Source organism: Giraffa tippelskirchi, chromosome 9 (assembly GCF_054371585.1).
Source record: "Giraffa tippelskirchi isolate mGirTip1 chromosome 9, T2T-mGirTip1v1.2.pri, whole genome shotgun sequence".
Taxonomy (NCBI): domain Eukaryota; kingdom Metazoa; phylum Chordata; class Mammalia; order Artiodactyla; family Giraffidae; genus Giraffa; species Giraffa tippelskirchi.
This window is the reverse complement of record NC_137283.1, coordinates 56,154,969-56,172,580: the sequence shown is the minus strand read 5'-3', so window position 1 is coordinate 56,172,580 and position 17,612 is coordinate 56,154,969. Positions and strand designations below refer to the sequence as shown.

The window sequence follows — 17,612 nt, the reverse complement described above, 5'->3', positions numbered from 1 at the left end:
AAGCCGTCCCCATCACCCAGGCCGGAGACGCTGGAGGCCCCGATGGAGGCGGTGGCAGTAGGGGGAAGGGGTGGTGACACCCAGTGGGGAGGAGCGCGGGGCCCTGGGCTGACTCACGGGCCTCTGATGGACACGGAGGCCGTGCACTGGGACCAGGGACCAGGCCAGGAGCCAGGCTCGGGGAAGGGCAGGTGTCGAGGACATGATGAGGACATTTCAGGCTCGGTGAGCGGTCAGGAAGAGGGGCCTCTGGGGGAGCAGAAATCTGAAATCCAGCCCCGGTCAGCTTGAGTGACCACAGCAGACGATCCCGGTCAGGATTCAGTCACTTCCAAAGACTCGATAAAACGTGGATGAAAACAGCCAGACGTAGGACACCCACCTCTATCATTTTGGGTATTAATAAAAGATTACAAAAGCACAAGAAACAAGAGACTGAGAAAGATGACCGCCAGCTAACTATGAATTAAGAGGCTGCTAAAAAGGCAACCGTCTGAAGCCATATTAACAGAGGTCTGACATTCATAACATAGGAGGAGACAGTCTGGCTGTATGACTTTCAGAACTGGGCTATGCCCCCACCGATGGACAGAACCAGAGAGCACCTGTACGTGAGGGGCTGGAGAGAAGGCAGATTCTGGGGCCCTGGGCAGCACCCCCTACACTCTGCTGGCCTGTCCTCGGGTGGGGCTAATGGGAGGGGCTGTGTGTCCAGGAGTCAGAACCGGGACCCTAGCTGGAGGGGAGTCATGGGCAGCAGATCCCAGCTCTGTGCGAAGCCAGGCGACCCCACCACGCTGACCAGCACTGGAAGGGCGACGGGAGGTGGGGACCTCCTGTCCTGGGAGGTGGGGGGGGCATTCCTGAACCGGGTGGGGCGGGGCTGCTCTTAACCTGCTCCTCTGTCCCCCAGCCCAGCAACCAAACCTGTCTGGAGTAGTAGGAAGGATTTTCTGCACCGCTGGAGGGAGAAAAATCAATCTCTCTCTGACAGGTCCCCCAGGAAGTGCCAACAATGTACCAGGTGCTGCCCAGAGCCCGGAATTACCAGGGCGGGGCTCCCAGGCCTGGGAGGGGCCTCGGGAGAAACTCAGCTCCAGAAAAAATTCCTGATTCATGACACCCAACAGATACTATCGAGGTTGGTCTCCTGGGCCACCCCAGACTTTTGGGGCTGCCTGGATGATCTGGGGGTGGACTTTCTGGAGGAGGAAGGGGTCCTCCGGGGAGGGAGGTCAGGCAGTGACCAAGGGCCTCTGTCACCCTCCACATTGCAGCCCTCGCCTGGGGAAATACGCAGCCCAGGACGATTTCCCCACCTCTCAGTAACCGGCCCTCCTCCAGGAATGCACCTCCATTCATCCCCGCATGGCCAGGCCCAGCCCAGCCCTCCTGGGGCCTCTGCAAATGCCACCTCCTCCACCTCCAAGCGCCCTGCCTCTGCCCCACCCAGCCCAGGAGGACTCCTCCAGCACGGACCTCTCCCACGCCCGACACCCTTCTCTTTGTGCCCCTGTTTACCGCCACCCTGCGTGGCCTCCAAGCTCTGCAAACTTGGACTCCTCGGCAAGGCTTTCTCCAGCCACGGAAACTGAAGTGGCCCCAGCCAGTCCTCACTGCCACTTGCCACCAGTCATCTCTCCAGTTCCCACTGGTCACCGCTAAGTCCGGGCTGGTGACTCAGGCAAGAAGGGACCAATCAGAGGGAGTCCTCGGGGTTCGGCAAGAGACTGAGAAAGATGAACCGCTTTAGACGACCGCTGTGAACTAAGAGGCTGCTAAAAAGGCAACCGTCTGAAGCCATATTAGCAGTGGTCTAATGTTCATAATACAGGAGGAGACGGCCTGGCCGTGTGACTTTCAGAACAAGAACTGTAATTTCCCACCAGAGGAGCAGGAGGGGCTACAGGGGGCAGAGCCACGGATGGGCGTCTCGCAGCCACGTGGTCTAACCAGGAAGACAGAGCTGAGAAAGAGAGGGGGGGGGGGTGTGGACTTGATTCCTGGGAGTATCATTTGTGCCCTGGATCAAGCTGGCCCTGAATCCGCTACCCCAGGACCAGCTGCTTCCGTGAACTAATAAATTCCCTTTTTGTTTTTAAGCTGGCTTGAGTTGGGTTTCTGTCCTTGTGGATTAAAACGTTCTACCTGGCCGAGAGGTCCTTTTGCCTGTGCAGCACGATGCTTCATGTAAACCCCAAAGCCAGTCCCTAGCTGGTGGGTTTGAAGTCACAGCAGGAAGCGGCCCTGAGAGCCTCGGGCATCTCCAGCTTCGGTCCATCTGAGCCCCGCCTCCCCTGTCGGCCCGCCAGGCGGCTCTGCAGGGAGACCTCAGTTCTGGACTGTCTGTACCCCAGCTGGTGAGCAGTGACCCAGGCAATCAGACTCAGTCTCAGCGCAGCAGTACGGTGTGACGAGGGCAGCCTGAAGCAGGGAAGAAGGCACCAGAGCAAGGCAGCCCAAGAACCTGCTTCAAATCCCACCTCCGGCCACCACACGCTGGTGGTGGCAGAAACGCCCACAGGGAACAGGGCACACTGCTTGCCTGTCCAGCCCTCCATGACCTGATCACGGCTGGCCGCTTCTGACCACAAAGGGGAAAATACTGGACCCTCCCTGATAAAGAGAGACCTGAGAACGCAACTTCCATTTTCTATCTTTGGATGCTGTGGTGTGAAAGCGTGATTGCGGGAGCTTAGGCAGCTGCCTTGTGACCCAAAAGCAAGAGAACCAGAGGCCAACAAGGTGACAAGGGCAGACGGAAGGATGGAAACAGCTGGGGCTTCAAAGAGTCTGCAGAGCCTCTGAAAGAAACTGTATCCAGACTTTCATTTTGCAGGAAAAAGCCAACTCCTATCATCGAAGCCACACCTAATAAGGTATTCTGGTACTTGGCACCTCGCACCTTCAGAGATCTGTTCCTTGTCATCAAGCAGGAGCAAGTCTTTCCTCAGAGGAAAAGGTGGAGATTAAGGAGAGAAGGGCGGGGCTTCCCTGGTGACCCGTTGGCTAAGACGCTGAGCTCCCATTGCAGGGGGCCCCGGGTTCGATCTCTGGTGGGGAAAGTAGATCTCACAGGCGGCAACCAAGAGTTCACACACCACAACTACAGATATCTCACGCCACAGGGAAGATCAGAGATCCCGAGTGCAGCCAAATAAATATTTTTTTAAAAAATCTCTTTGAGTTTTCCTTGTTCTGCACAATGAATGCTGGGGTGAGCCGGCATGGAGCTGGAGGGGTGGAGGGCAGGGTTGTGGGGTGGAGGGAGAAGGCAGGCCCAAGTCCTGGTTCTGCCCCTATGTTGCTGTGTGGCTGCTGGCAAGTCCCTTTCCTTCTCTGGGCCCCAGTCTCCTCTGCCTCTACGACGAAGGCACCAGAGGGGACTTCCCAAGAGAGAAGACAGGGACACAGGGGGACAAGACAGGCACGTTCTCCCAGGTGTTTCTGGGGCAGGAGTCAAGCTCTGGGTGGTGCCGGAGCAGATACAGAAGTGAGGGAGTGACCATTCCCCACGGGGTGGGGTGCACTGTGAGTGCCCACTGCAGCCTGTCCCCTCCCTCCGGCCTCCTCCCACACCTGGACACTTCTCCTGTCAGAACCCCATGGCCAGCTCCTGCCCCCTGCCCGGGTGCACCCCCACGATCGCCACCTCCTCCCCGCGCGCCGTCTGCTCCGGCCCCTGCCGCGTCCTTGCCCATCATCCATGTGGACACTGTGCCTCCCACCAGGAGACCTGGTTCCGGAACTTTCTCCAAGCCCCCCCAAGGCGGCTGACCACCTGGGAGAGGCTGCACCAGTCGGGGGGAGCAGAGAGCAGGGGGCAGAGCTGCTGGGCATGGAGGCCTCCTCTCTCAGGGCCAGGCTGGACCGAGGGAGGGGACGTGGGCAGGAGGATGGTCCCCGGGCCCCGGCTGCCTGTCTCCAGGCAGCGCATGACCCACACGGCCAGCTGCAGGGAGGCCAGCACAGGGCCCTCCACCTCTGCATGTGATCCAAGGTGTCCCTCACTGTACATGCTAGGGCCACGCCCTGTGCTGGGCACCCCGTGCCTACTTCCTAAGGAGCCCAACAAGGTGGGGGCCCTGCTGGAGTCAAGGCCAAGGGTCTGGGTGTGCTGGGCACCTCCGTGTCCCCTTCTCCATCCCCCGAGGCCGACCTGTGTATGCTGCACCCACAGATGCCCTGTGCCCAGCCTCCAGCCAGGCCCAGTCGGGGGAGCCTCAGTCGCCAGCATCAGCTCCCCCGAGTCACCAGCCCGGGTGCTGAAGCGCCTTGATGCCACCCGCGCCTGGAAGTAACCCCTTCATTCAACTCCCCTGTGTCACCCCAACTGTGCCGTCCACCAGGCCACCCCCCCGAGCTGGGACCCGGGGTGAGCCGCCCCGCCACAGGCTTCGGTTCTGTCTCTGTGTTCAAGGGGACACGGCCCGTGGTGGCTGCATCAGGACCGGTGACCCACAGCGAGGTGCCGTGTCCAAGGAGCCCTCGGAAGGGCAGCTGTGTTGCCGGGCACTTAGACACGAAGTTCCCATGTCGCCCGAGGGTGAGTGTAGGGGCGACTGCCCACATCAGGGCCCTGCGCCCACTCCATGCCAAGCTGCCCCGCGTCACAACTTCCCATCTGTGCACCGCCCACCCCCCCCGAGGGCAGGCACCACCGTGTCCAACTCCAATCCGAGCTGCTGACAGCATTGGCTGGCATCCTGAGCGCTCAACAGACAGCAACTCACTGAAGCCGCGGGGTAACCCCACCAGGCACATTCATCCTCGTCACCCCCACTTTATAGGGGAGAAAGTGGAGGCACCAGGGCCTCATAGGTGGGCAGCGCTGGGCTGGCGTGAACCCAGGCAGTTGGGCTGCAGGATACAGCTGAACCGAAGGAAGGAAGGCGCGCATGCTGGATCGGCTTTATCCCCCCAGGCCACGGTCACAGGGCTGGACAGTGCAGTGGATACCACGGTGCCCACCCAGGCCCTCTTCCAGGACTGAGCACTCACCAGCCAGCTGCCCAGGGTGTCGGCCTGTGAGGCCCACAGCCTCCTGGAATCATCCTCCCGGAACATCCCCTGGAGGAGGGCATGGCCACCCACTCCAGCACTCCTGCCTGGAGAATCCCTTGGACAGAGGAGCCCAGTGGGCTATGGTCCATGCGGTCGCGAAGAGTCCGACATGACTGATGCAACTCAGCACGCGTAGGAGCCCCCGCACCCGAGCTCATGGCCCCTCGTCAGGGCAGCCGTGGCCAGTGCCTGGTTGATGCTGGGTCCCTGGGTGGGTTCCCTGCCTCCCCCCTGGGATGACGCTAAAGGGACGTTTGGAGCCCAGAGCTGCTCCCAGGACCCACCGGAGCCTCTGCAGCTGCAGCACCCCCGCCTGGCTTCTCCCTCGCTACCCGGGAAATGCCTGGTGGGCCAGTGTCCACGTCGGGGGCCCTTTCCGAGGACCCTGATCTAGGGCACCGTGGAACCCAGTGGGCAGGACGCCACCCCCCAGACATGGGTGGTGCCATAGGTGTGAGCGCCGCCCTGGGAGGGGGCTGCAGGCCCCCCGTCCCCCAACTCCCACACCTTTCTCCACTGCCCCTCCTCCCCGCACGTCCATCCATCATGAGCAGAAAAGCTTCATTTCACTCAGCTGCAGCTGTGTTCCTCTGGGCGACTCAGATGAAAGAGGGGGAAAGACAGCTTTTTTTTGGGGGGGGGTAAACACGTGGAGTATTTTCTCCTTGGTCACATTCTTTGAGTCACTCTGGATGCACTGACTCCAAGCAAGGATTCCTGCCTGCCTCTGGTGGGGATGGCCGGGGAGGCCGAGTTCCACAGAGCAGGGCTGCTGGAATGCGGCCGGGTTGGCCCGAGGAGGGGCGCGGACTCCGGCCAGGGCCTCCGGAACGAGGAGCGTCAGCCCTGTCCCCGAGGGAGACTCTCCCAGGCCTGGACTGGGTCCTTCTGAGATGAGCGTTGGCCGGGTGACGGCCGCTCAGACGCCTGGCTCCCTGTCATCCTGGGGTTGAAGCCTGGGGTCTGGGGCCTGCCAGCCTCTGCCCACGGTGGGGTCTGGGAGGAACTGCTTCTCGGGGACACACGGCCCTCACCCCAGACCCGTCTCTTTCTTGACTTGACTCTCACACACTCAGAGCAGACGTGTTACCACTTCCCGCGCAAGCTCAGTGCCCTGGGGTGTGGACTGTGGACCCCAAGTGAGGCAGTCAGGTACCCCCAACTATAGGGTGAGGGGCAAGGAGGTTGATGGGAGCGAGCGGAGCCACAGAAACACGTTCCTGCCGGCTTCTGACACATCACTGGATTGGCCTTGGCATTCATTCATTCACCCATCATTTAGTCACTGAGCCATTGTTCAACTCTTTGCGACCCCATGGACGGCACCCCACCAGGCTCCTCTGTCCATGGGATTTTCCAGGCAAGAAGGCTGCAGTGGGTTGCCATTTCCTCCTTCAGGGGATCTTCCCGACCCAGGGATCGAACTTGCATCTCCTGCATTGCAGGCAGATTCTTTACTGCTGAGCCACCAGGGAAGCCCATCCATTCTCTCACTCACTCACTCATTTCAACTTCCTACCACATGTTCATTGAATCAGTGCCCCGGGCAGGCCTGAGGTCGGTGACCAGGTGGCAGAAAGAGGCCAGGCCCCTCTCACCAGAAGCTGACGCCCTGGGCGGGGAGGTGGCTGTGCACCCGACTGTCACACGGGCACGAGGCTGACGCTGCCCTCCCCTGCCAGCAGCTCTGAAGAGGGGTGCCTGCGGACCCCCAGCAGTGGCCCCGGCCCCCCCCACAGCCCAACTGGAAAGTGCTTCCAAGACGATGGGAGCAGCTGAGTCAGGTGGGGTGTCACGCGGTATGGAGGGCTGTTCCAGCTGCTCCAGGTTTGGGGGAGCTTGGGGAGGACAGTGGAACCAGGATGATGGCTGCCGGCCAAGTGCTGAGTCTGTGGGTTCCCCATCCGCCGCCTCCACCCCGCGGTCACTGCCACCGCTTTGGCCTCATCCGCACCTCCTCTGTCCACCCTGATCGCTGTAGGTTCCTTGCGGTTCCTCCCACACCCCCAGCATGCTCCTGCCTCAGGGCCTTTGCACAGCCCACTCTCACCACAGCTCCCGCCCTCGCTTCTTGGGGGCCTTAGGCTCAGATCTCACCTCTGCCAGGACTCTCCCTGAGCCCTGCCCTGGTTCGTCCTGCTCCCCGCGGGCATCGGTATCTGACATAGCACACATTGCTGTCCTCTGTTTCTCTTGTTTACCACGAGAACGCCACCTGCCCGAGGGCAGGGACTCAGTCTGTTCACTCCTGCCGCGGCCCCGGCACCCAGACTGGCGTCCAGAGCACGGCCGGTGCTCAGTAACTGAGTGAATGGCTGACCACAGGCCCGGCCGGAGCGAGGGGGGTGAGGAAACAACCCCCGAGCTGAGACGGGACGAGGAGGGCCAGGCTGGGCAGAGAGGAGGAAAGGAATGGCACGGGCGGAAGGGAGCCGGGGAGCCCAGGAATGGGGAGGAAGCCGGTGGTCTAGCTGCAGAGCCACCCACCTCCCGTGGGACGGGGACTTGGCATTGCAGCGGCTCCCTGTGGCCACCACGTGGAGGACAGACCCGAGCGGATGCGGGGAGGAGGAGAACGCGGCTCAGCCAGGGGCAACTGCAGAGGGAAGCCAGGAAGCAGAGATGCTGGACGACCGCTCGCCTCCCTCCAGGGGCAGCCCCCACGGACCCAGCCTGAGTCCACGGCACCTGTCGGGCTGCATGGCCCCGGCCAGCCCCGCAAAGAGGCAGGGCTGGAGCACCCAGGGTACAGGTCCTGCCTGCGTCCATCCAGACCCTTCCTCTCTCTTGACCCAGAGACCTGGGCTCTTTCAGGGACGGCTCCGAAGATGGACTTCAAGGATGTGTGGTGCCTGGGCACAAGGATGGTGCACACTATTCCAGCAGCCAGGAGGCAAACAACCCAAATGGCCATCACTGGGTGAGCAGATAAACAGGACGTGGTCTAGACTGCAGGGGAGCATTACTCAGCCCTACAAAGGGACGGAGTGGAGACCTCCCTGGTGGTCCAGCGGCTGAGACTCTGCACTCCCGATGCAGGAGGCCTGGGTTCGATCTCTGGTCAGGGAACTAGATTCCACATGCTACAACTAAAAGGACCCCTCATGCCACAGTGAAGATAGAAGATCCATGTGCCACCCCTAAGACCCAGCACGGGCAAAAGAATTTAAGAACGGTTTTTTTAAAGGGGTGAAGTGCCCACACCTGCTACAACATGGATGGACCTTGAAAACGTGATGCTCGGTGACAGAAGCCAGACCCCTAAGGTCATTATTGTAACAGTTCCATCTGCACAAAAGGTCCTGACTAGGTGAATCCATAGAGACAAGAAGCAGACTGCTGGCTGCCTCGGACTGAGGGACGGGGAGCAGGGAGTCGCCGCTAAAAGGCACGGGGGTTCCTTTCAAGGCAGTAAAAAGTTCTAGAATGGACTGTGATGATGGCTGTGCGGCTCCAGGAAGCCCTCTGTGTGCATTTCACGTCAGGCCACTCTGAACCACTCCAACCCTTGGGGCTTCGGCACCTGCGGTCCCCTCTGCCTGCGACACCCTTCCTCGGTTCCTCGTCTGTCCTGTTCAGGAGGCATCCAGAGGGGGCCAAGGTGTTCAGCAAGCATTTGCAGAGTGAATGAATAAATGAATGAATGAGTGCATGAATGAGTGAATTAATGCATGAGCGGGTGCATGAGTGAATCAATGAGTGAGTGAATGAATGAAGGCGCCCTGGCTGGGGAGCCTGGATGGCCTTTTCCTTCATGGCTGGGTCTGATAGGCCCCTGACTTAGTCCACAGAAGACCAAGCTGAAGCCCCAGGGAGCAGCTTTGGGACACAGGACACAGGCGCGGACTCCCCAGAGTACTGAGACAGGGCCCAGGTCCTGCTGCCTGGACACCCTCTGTGCCCTTGGTCACCCCCAGATAAAGTGCCTGGACCACTGCGAGGTCCTGCCCGGGTAACTAGGTACGGCTGAAGCCCTCTGAATGCCCTGTCCTGCAGTGGAAGCGCCCTCTGCGTCGGCGTCCAGGCGGGCAGGCGGGCCTGGTCTGCAGCCCCCTGCTGTCCAGCAGCCCGCCCAGGGGACACAGCGCGGGGACACCTCCCCTGAGATAGCCTCTTTCCTGTCCCCGCTGGAGGCAGGTTTTTTTCCAGGCTGACAAGAGGGAAAAACACCCCGGGTTATCTCTGTCCCAGGGCAGTTTCCTGCAGCGGTGGGGGGCTCTCCCCCTGGACAGGGGGCAGGCGTGGTGCAGGGAGAGCCGGCTCCTTACTGCTCTGTGGCGCCAGGTGACCAGGCACGACTGAAGCCCCCCAAATGCCCCGTCCCAGAGCAGAAGCTTCCTTTGTGCTGGTGTCCAGGAGGGCTGTCAGCGCAGGTGGGCGGCCAGGAGGTCCACTGAAACTGTGTCACACCAAAGACCTGGAGCTCTTACAGCAGAGAGGAGAGGCGTCAGCGTCCTGACTTGGAGCCCCAGCTCTGCCGCATCCTGGCCAGGTGATCGGGGGATAACACTTAAAATCCCCGAGCCTGGTTCAACGAGAAGGAACAGCAGCAGAGACCACAGCTGGGGTAGGGCACCGAGGGGCCCGCCCGTAGTGGGGAGCTGGAGGAGGGGACCTCCACACATTTGCAGGACTGTTTATTCCCTGCAGAGGATGCCAACCAGCCTGGGAGAGCAGGGAGTGAGGCTGGGTTCTTCCTGGTTGGCCTGGGGGCAACTCCCCAACTAAGAGCCCGTGAGGATGGAGTGAACGTCCAGGAGGGAGTGAGCACCCTGTCACCAGAGGTATTCAAGCCAGACTGAGATTTGTGTCGTCCAAGAGGGGGGCCACCTGGCACACGAACTGGGGCTAGTCTGAACAGAGATGTGCTCTAAGTGTAAAGTGATGGCCAGATTTCCAAGACTCATTATGGGTAGGGGGCGGGGAAGGAAAGTTGAGTAAACCCTCCCAGTGTTTTCATATTGCATGCGTGCTCAGTCACTTCAGTCGTGTCTGACTGTGCGACCCTCTGAACTGTAGCCCGCCAGGCTCCTCTGTCCATGGCATTCTCCAGGCAAGGATACTGGAGTGGGTTGCCATTTCCTCCTCCAGAGGATCTTCCTGACCCAAGAATCAAACCTGTGTCGTCTCATATGTCTCCTGCACTGATTGGCAGGCGAGTTCTTTACCCCTAGTGCCACCTGGGAAGCCCACTTTCATATTGATAGCATATTAAATAAATGACAGTATTTTGGACATATTAAAGATATTATTAAGTTTAATGTCATCCCCTCTACCTTTTTGATGGGGCTACTAGAAAATTGAAATTACATATGTGGTTCATATTAGTTTCTATTGGACAGCACTGGTCAGAATCCCTGAACTGTACCTTCACACACCCCTCAGGTGATGTGTATGCGAATGAAAATCTGAGAAGCCCTGCAGACGCCTTGACCCAGGGTCTGGGGGACTTGGCTTAGGGGCACTGAGAGTGAACAACCTGAAGTCCAGCCGTGTTCCATGGAATATTAAATAATCGATACCTTGGCCCCTGAGTCACATGCTCGGTCTGCAGTGTCCTTTCTACCAGCTGGCTCTCACCAAGAACAAACACAAACTTTCAAGAGAAAAGGGTAGTTTAGCAGGGACTGGGCTCTCCTCGAGACAAACCATGTCCCAAATCCACCATTCGCTGGCATCCTGTAACTTGGTGAAAAAGTTACTCAGTCGTGTCCGACTCTTTGTGACCCCATGGACTATACAGTCCATGGAATTCTCCAGGCCAGGATACTGGAGTGGGTAGCCTTTCCCTTCTCCAGGGGATCTTCCCAACCCAGGGATCGAACTCAGGTCTCCTGCATTGCAGGTGGATTCTATACCAACTGAGCTACCAGGGAAGCCCTGTAATTTGGTAAAGGCTGGGAAATAATCTCAGAAAACAACTGAAAAATGGATCTGCATGTTTAAAAAAAAAACACAGGTAACCAACTCTCCCTAAATTCCTCCTCCTCTTTCTCTCTGAAAACTTGGCCCCGAGGTGTTCAACAGCACTAAATATAGAGCTGGTGAGCGAGTGAATCACTCGAGGGGCCGTGGCCCAGGGCTGTTTCACGGTTGAGCTGTAAACCACTGAGCGCTGGGCGCTGGAATCAAAATGCCGACAGGCCTCCCGACGGTGAACAAGCCGGGGGTGCGGGGGAGCAGGGCTGGGACCTGCCAGGGGAATAGGCAGGGCGGGGCCTCTCTACACGCAAAGCAGCCCAGGTTCAGAGTCTGCCCTTGGTTTTCCAAGACAGAAGCCGTGCCACACACACTCCTTCCAGGGCCCAGGAGGTGATCTGCCCATCTCGCCCACCCCAGACCCCAAACCCACCATCTGGGACCTCATCTCCTGTCTCCCTCAGTCAGTGAGCGACACTGGCGTCCTGGCCTCAAGCTCTTACACTTGCCGTTCCCTCTGTGTGGGATGCTGTTCCCCACGCGGCTTGCCTCCTGACCTCCCATTCAGCAGAGGCCTCCCCTGACTCCCTAATAGAAAATGCTCCCCCCACCTCCGGTCATCTCTGCCCTCTCACCCGGCTTTCCCTTCTCATCACAGCACTGATTACACTCTGACAGTCAAGTCTATATACATGTGATTATTTGTTTGTCCCCTGCTTGCTCTCTGGAATGTCAGCTCCATAAAGGCAAGTACCATTTAATCCCAGAGCTTACAACAGTACCAGACACAGAAATAGGTGCTTGATAAACATTTGTTGAAAGAGTGAATGCATGGATTTCCATCCCTTTCTTTCAGCTGGTCTTGTGATCTCACTGGGATAATGTCCAACTTGCCAGCCATGAGCTCAGCTTTTCACCCGTCCACTCAACACAGCCTTCTTCTGAATATCTATCCATCCATCCATCCAACTGTCTATCCATATAACTGTTCATCCAAACATCCTTCCAAATACTTCCTATATATCTTACCTTCCCTGGTGGCTCAGTGGTAAAGAATCCACCTGCAATGCAGGAGATGCAGGTTCGATCCCTGGGTCAGGAAGATCCCCTGGAGAAGGAAATGGCAACCCACTCCAGTGTTCTTGCCTGGAAAATCTCATGGACAGAGGGGCCTGGCAGGCTGCATGGGGTGGCAGAGTCAAACTTGACTGAGTGACAAAACAACAACAACCTACCCTTCCAAATATCTGTCCGTCCATCCACGTATCCATCCACCTGACCACTTTCTAATATCTATCCATCTAATCATAAATATAGGACTGGGGAGCAAGTGAACCACTCCGAGGTGCTGTGGTTATTATTCATCCATACCTATATCCATGCCGTGCCTATATTATTCATCCATCCAACCAACCATTCGACCATCCACCTAACCATCTTTTAATACCTGTCCATCTAATCACACATCCGTCCATCCATATAACCATTCATCTGACCATCCTTCCAAATACAACCCATCATCTATTTATCCATCCAACTATCCACATATAGAATGGATGCTTTTGAACTGTGGTGCTGGAGAAGACTCTTGAGAGTCCGTTGGACTGAAGGGAGCTCAAACCAGTCCATCCTAAAGGAAATCAGTCCTGAATATTCATTGGCAGGACTGAGGTTGAAGTTGAAACTCTAATACTTTGGCCACCTGATGCAAAGAACTGACTCACTGGAAAAGACCCTGATGCTGGGAAAGATTGAAGGCGGGAGGAGAAGGGGACAACAGAGGATGAGATGGTTGGATGGCATCACCGACTCAATGGACATGAGTTTGAGTTGATGAGCTTGAATTTGAGCTCCGGGAGTTGGTGATGGACAGGGAGGCCTGGTGTGCTGCAGTCCATGGGGTCGCAAAGAGTCAGACAGGACTGAATGACTGAACTGAACTGATCCACAAATCCACCTGCCCAACTACTCAGTCACCCGCCCACCCAAACCAGCCCCAGATGCTGGGACCTCCTACTGTCAGGTCCCACAGCCTCCCACCCTGTCCTTTACCGAGTTCAGGTCATGCTGCCATGAGTCCATGCAGTAACTCACTCTTTCCCTCTGCTATTAGAATGTCAGCACCTTGGAAGCACACACTGTGTCTTACCTCTGATCTCCAGTGCCTAACAGACGGCTGGCATTTAGTAGACATCAGTGAACATTTGCTGAATGGGTATATTTTTCTTTTCCCCGTATTTATTTGTTTTGCACTTTCTACTAGACTGTGAGCTCCCTGATGGCCGAGACCATTTTCTAGTCATCTGCTGCTCTCTAAAATCTCACACCTGACGCAAAGAATACTCACCCATACTGAATGAATGAGTCAATGAAGGCACACGAGAGAATTATGGCAAGAGTAGAGATTCTGGAGCCATACTTTCTGGAGGCAGATCCTGGCTATTTTTTTTTTTTTTAAGCGGTATGACCTTGGGTGAGTTAATGAAACTCTCTGTGTCTCAGTGTCCTTATTTGTAAAAGGGAGATCACAGTACTTCCTTCCTAAGTCAGAAGGAGAAAGACAAACACCGCGTGACATCACCTATACGTGCAATCTAAAATAGGACACGTGAACCCGTCTACGAAACAGAGACGGACTCGCGGACAGAGAGCAGACGTGGCTGCCAAGCGTTGGGGGAGGGAAGGATTGGGAGTTTGGGATTAACAGACACAGACTGTTATATATAGGATGGAGAGACAAAAAGGCCCTACTGTGTAGCACAGGGAACTATGTTCAATGTCCTGTGATAAACCATAGTGGAAAAGAATACGAAAAAGACTGTGTGTATATACAAGTTAATGACTCTGCTATGCAGCAGAAATTAACACAACATTGTAAATCAACTACAGTATTTTTAAATATAGTACTTCACTAGGCTCTTATGAGATTTGTATGACTTAATATACATCAAGTACTTAGAACAGAGACTGGAGTAAGATAAGGGTGGGCTTCCCAGGTGGTGCTAGTGGTAAAGAACCTGCCTGCCAATGCAGAGATGCAGGAGATGAGGGTTTGATCCCTGGGCCGGGAAGATCCCCTGGAGGAGGGCATGGCAACCCGCTCCAAGATTCTAGCCTGGAGACTCCCATGGACAGGGGAACCTGGCAGGCTACAGTCCACAGGGTCACAAAGAGTCGAACACGACTGAAGTGACTTAGCACACACAAGCACTCACACAGGCAGAACAGAGTGAGCAAAGGGAAAGAGGAGATGAGGTCAGAGGGTCCCTGGGGTCCGGGTCGCAAATAGCCTTGCCGGCCCTTGTGAAAACTTCAGCTTCTGCTCTGAGTGAGTTGGGGGCTGATGTAAGGTTGGGAGTGGAGAGTAGATAAGGTAACTTACATTTGAAGGGCTTCCCTGGTGGTCCAGCGGTTTAAGAGTGTGCCTTGCAATGCCAGGGACGCTGGTTCAATCCCTAGTCCGAGAAGACCACACATGCCACGGAGCAACTGAACCCGTGCACCACAACTGCTGAGCGCTCCCTCCGGAGCCCGTGAGCCCCAAGGATGGAGGCCCATGTGCGCCTGGAGCCGCGCTCTGCAGCAAGAGAAGCCACCGCAGTGAGAATCCTGCGCACCCCAACTGGAGAGTGGCCTCTGCTTGCTGCAACTAGAGGAAGCCCACGCACAGCAACGGAGACCCAGCACAGCCCCAAATAAATCAATAAATGTTAAAAAAAAAAAAAAAAAAAAAAAACCAACACCTTCCATTTGAAGAGGCTGCTGGGGCATGGTGGCAGCAGGGAGATGCGTTAGGAGGCTGCTGTACTACGCCAGGGAGGAGGTGGTGGGGTGTGGACAGTGAATGCCACGCGCGAAGGCAGAACCTGACATGCCGGATGTAGGGAGTGACAGGGGTCAGGATCCAGCCCGGGTCTGGGGAGGACGGGGCTGCTCCCCACCGAGCTGGCGGGCGGATGGAGGCAGGGGCGTGTCTGTGGGAGAAGGAGCAGCAGTGAGGGTTGAGGCAGGTGGGCTCCGGGCCAGCAGACCCCCTGGAGCAGGGAGGGGGAGCTGAGGCTCAAGTCTGGGCAGACATCTGTGCAGGACACTGGACTCCATGGACAGCTCTGCAGGTCCCGGGATGTGGTGGGTGCCTGGGTACCTCTGGGTGGGCTAGGAAAGGCCTGGGCAGAGCTCTCTCCTGGCTACTCTGACACTCCTGAGAGATCCAGGGGGACCTCACCTGCCATGGAGGGGGAGGGCCCGTGCCATGGGCTCTGAGCCTAGTGACCCCCACTCCTCGGTCCAGTGAAGTGACCAATCTCCACGAGTTCCCGCACACTCCTCCCCAAGTCCCCGGCGGGCCACACAAATGGTCCATGGGAAACACGGAGCTTCAGAGCTAGAAAGAGCCTAAGGAATTTCGAATATAGGAATTAAAACCCAACTGGGGCTTTAAAATGACCACTGCTGCTACCACCACTGATCATGGGAAAAACAATGTTCATGACAGCGTCGCTGTCTTCCGAGCGCCCGTCACAGCAGAGCATGGGACTCATCCTCACTCCACACGACGGCTCCGGGGTGCAGGTTATCACTGCCTCTCTCCCGGAGAGGAAACCAAGGCTGAGGCGGGGAGACCACCCAAGGTCACGTGGCGAACCGCAAAGTCGGGATCTTCCGACTTCTTTCCTCAGCCTGTGATTCCCACCTCCCAGTGCAGAACAGAAGCCCAGTGTCCCCTCTTGGGTCAAGAGCTTGGTGTGGTGAGGAGCCTTTGACCTGCCCCTGACCCAGGACTCGATGCCCTGCAGAACTGCCCAGCCCGCAGGGCAGAGCCTCAAGTAGGTCGCCTGCAAAATGGGCACAGTTACTCCACTCGCTTGGAGGAAAACTGAGGCTTGACCAAGGAAACGTGTTAGAAAGTTCAGTTGCTCAGTCGTGTCCGACTCTTTGTGACCCCATGGACTGCAGCCCACCAGGCCCCTCCATCCATGGGATTCTCCAGGCAAGAATACTGGAGTGGGTTGCCATTTCCTTCTCCAGGGGGTCTTCCCAACCCAGGGATCGAACCCAAGTCTCCTGCACTGCAGGGGGATTCTTTACTGCCTGAGCCACCAGGAGGCTTTGCAAATTATAAAGTGTTTTACAAACGTTGTTAGAATCATTATTATTTCAAAATACTACCAATCCTTCCAGGTCTAAAATACACACACAGAGACACACACACACACACACACACACTCTCTCTCTCTCACTCTCTCGGGCTAAGAAGAGATCCAGAGAGGATGGGCAGAGCATGGGCTGCAGAGGCAGGTGGCTGAGAGGGAAGCTTGCTTCCATGTTTTCTGCCTGGGCAACCTCAGTCCATCCCTTAATCACCTGTGCCTCCACTCTCCCCATCTGTAAAATGGGACCAACACCACCTTCCCCGGGGGGCGGGGGCTCATTTATGGACACCAGTGGCACTAGGGCAATACACGTTGCGACAGACCTTGGATGAGGCGCGCTGAGCAGGAGGCTGGGCTGGCCCTGTCCACCACCAGGGGCCCTGCTTGGTCCGTGCCCTCCCCACAACGTCCCGGGGTGGCCCTGAGGTCAGGTGAGCCCCCGACCTGTGGCAGCCCTCCAGCCAGGGCCTCAGCTGCCCATCTGCGAAATGGAGCTCACGAGGACCCCCCAAGGTGGTCAAGCCAGTGAAACAGACCCCCTCGTGTAGACAGAGCACAGGTTTCATGTCTGAAAGCACGTTGCAGAGTGAGGACTTGAAGAAGCCCTTTGTCAGGCCAGGGGTCCTTTTGGGGAGACACGACAGCACCTTGATTGCTCCTCAAAGGACACACAAGTGTCAGGATCAGGGCAAGTGACACTGCCGCCCGGGTGCCAAGTCCTCCACCCCCCACCACCCCGCTCCCCCTCCCCTGCCTGGGCAGATTTGATAACACCCGGAGTCCTACTCCCCCCGCAGAGCACAAAGGTGGCAATTGTCCCCAGTGGGCGCCTTTTGACTTGGTCTCGCCGTGCGGAAACCAAGCCCCCTCTGTTGCGCCCCACCTGGGAGGCCTCACGGGGCCTTGCCAGGCCGCCCCCTCCCACCTCAGCCGGTTTCAAATGCGTGTTGTACCCTCCACCCAGTGCCCCCAGAGGGCCCGCAGCCACGCTGGGGACTCCTCCCAAGAGAACCGCCACGCACGGCCCCTCTGCGAGGCCCTGTCCTGGGCGGGCCGGGGCCCAGGGAGGCAGCAGGATTGTGCTCCTCACTGCCAGACCTTTCCAGGTCTCCAGGGAAGTGACACTGAGGTGTGAGCCCAGCGCCCGCCGCCCCAAGCCAGCCTGTCCACCGGGCCTTCCTGCCTGAGTCACAAGCCATGTGGCTGCCTAGCCCTGGAAATGTGGACTGAGGGACATGCTTCATCTTATTCACTGACAATTAATTCAAACTTCAACAGCCACAGGGAGCCAGTGGCAACCACGCAGGACAGCAGGGCTATGAGCACTTTCAATTCCTCTGCTCTTTCAACCCTCAATATGAAGCGATCATCCTCTCCGTGTTGCAGGTGGAGACACTGTGGCACAGAGAGGCATGTTAAGATGCCCAAGGTCACACAGCCCGGAAACAGGAAAGCTGGGCACCATCTCCAGAGCCC

At 57.4% G+C, this 17,612-nt stretch overlaps 2 protein-coding genes across 2 annotated transcripts in view; one reads left to right on the top strand and one right to left on the bottom strand.

The window, feature by feature from the left end:
• Positions 1 to 3,177, top strand: part of LOC145520386 (uncharacterized) — a 46,409-nt gene extending 43,232 nt beyond the window's left edge. Inside the window, exon 4 of the mRNA XM_081526688.1 lies at positions 2,104 to 3,177. Coding sequence (XP_081382814.1) covers positions 2,104 to 2,138 — 35 coding nt within the window. The 3' untranslated portion in view covers positions 2,139 to 3,177. The remainder of the gene's footprint in view (positions 1 to 2,103) is intronic.
• WNT7A (Wnt family member 7A) overlaps positions 1 to 17,612 on the bottom strand; it is a 64,367-nt gene that overhangs the window by 14,209 nt on the left and 32,546 nt on the right. The window lies entirely within an intron of this gene.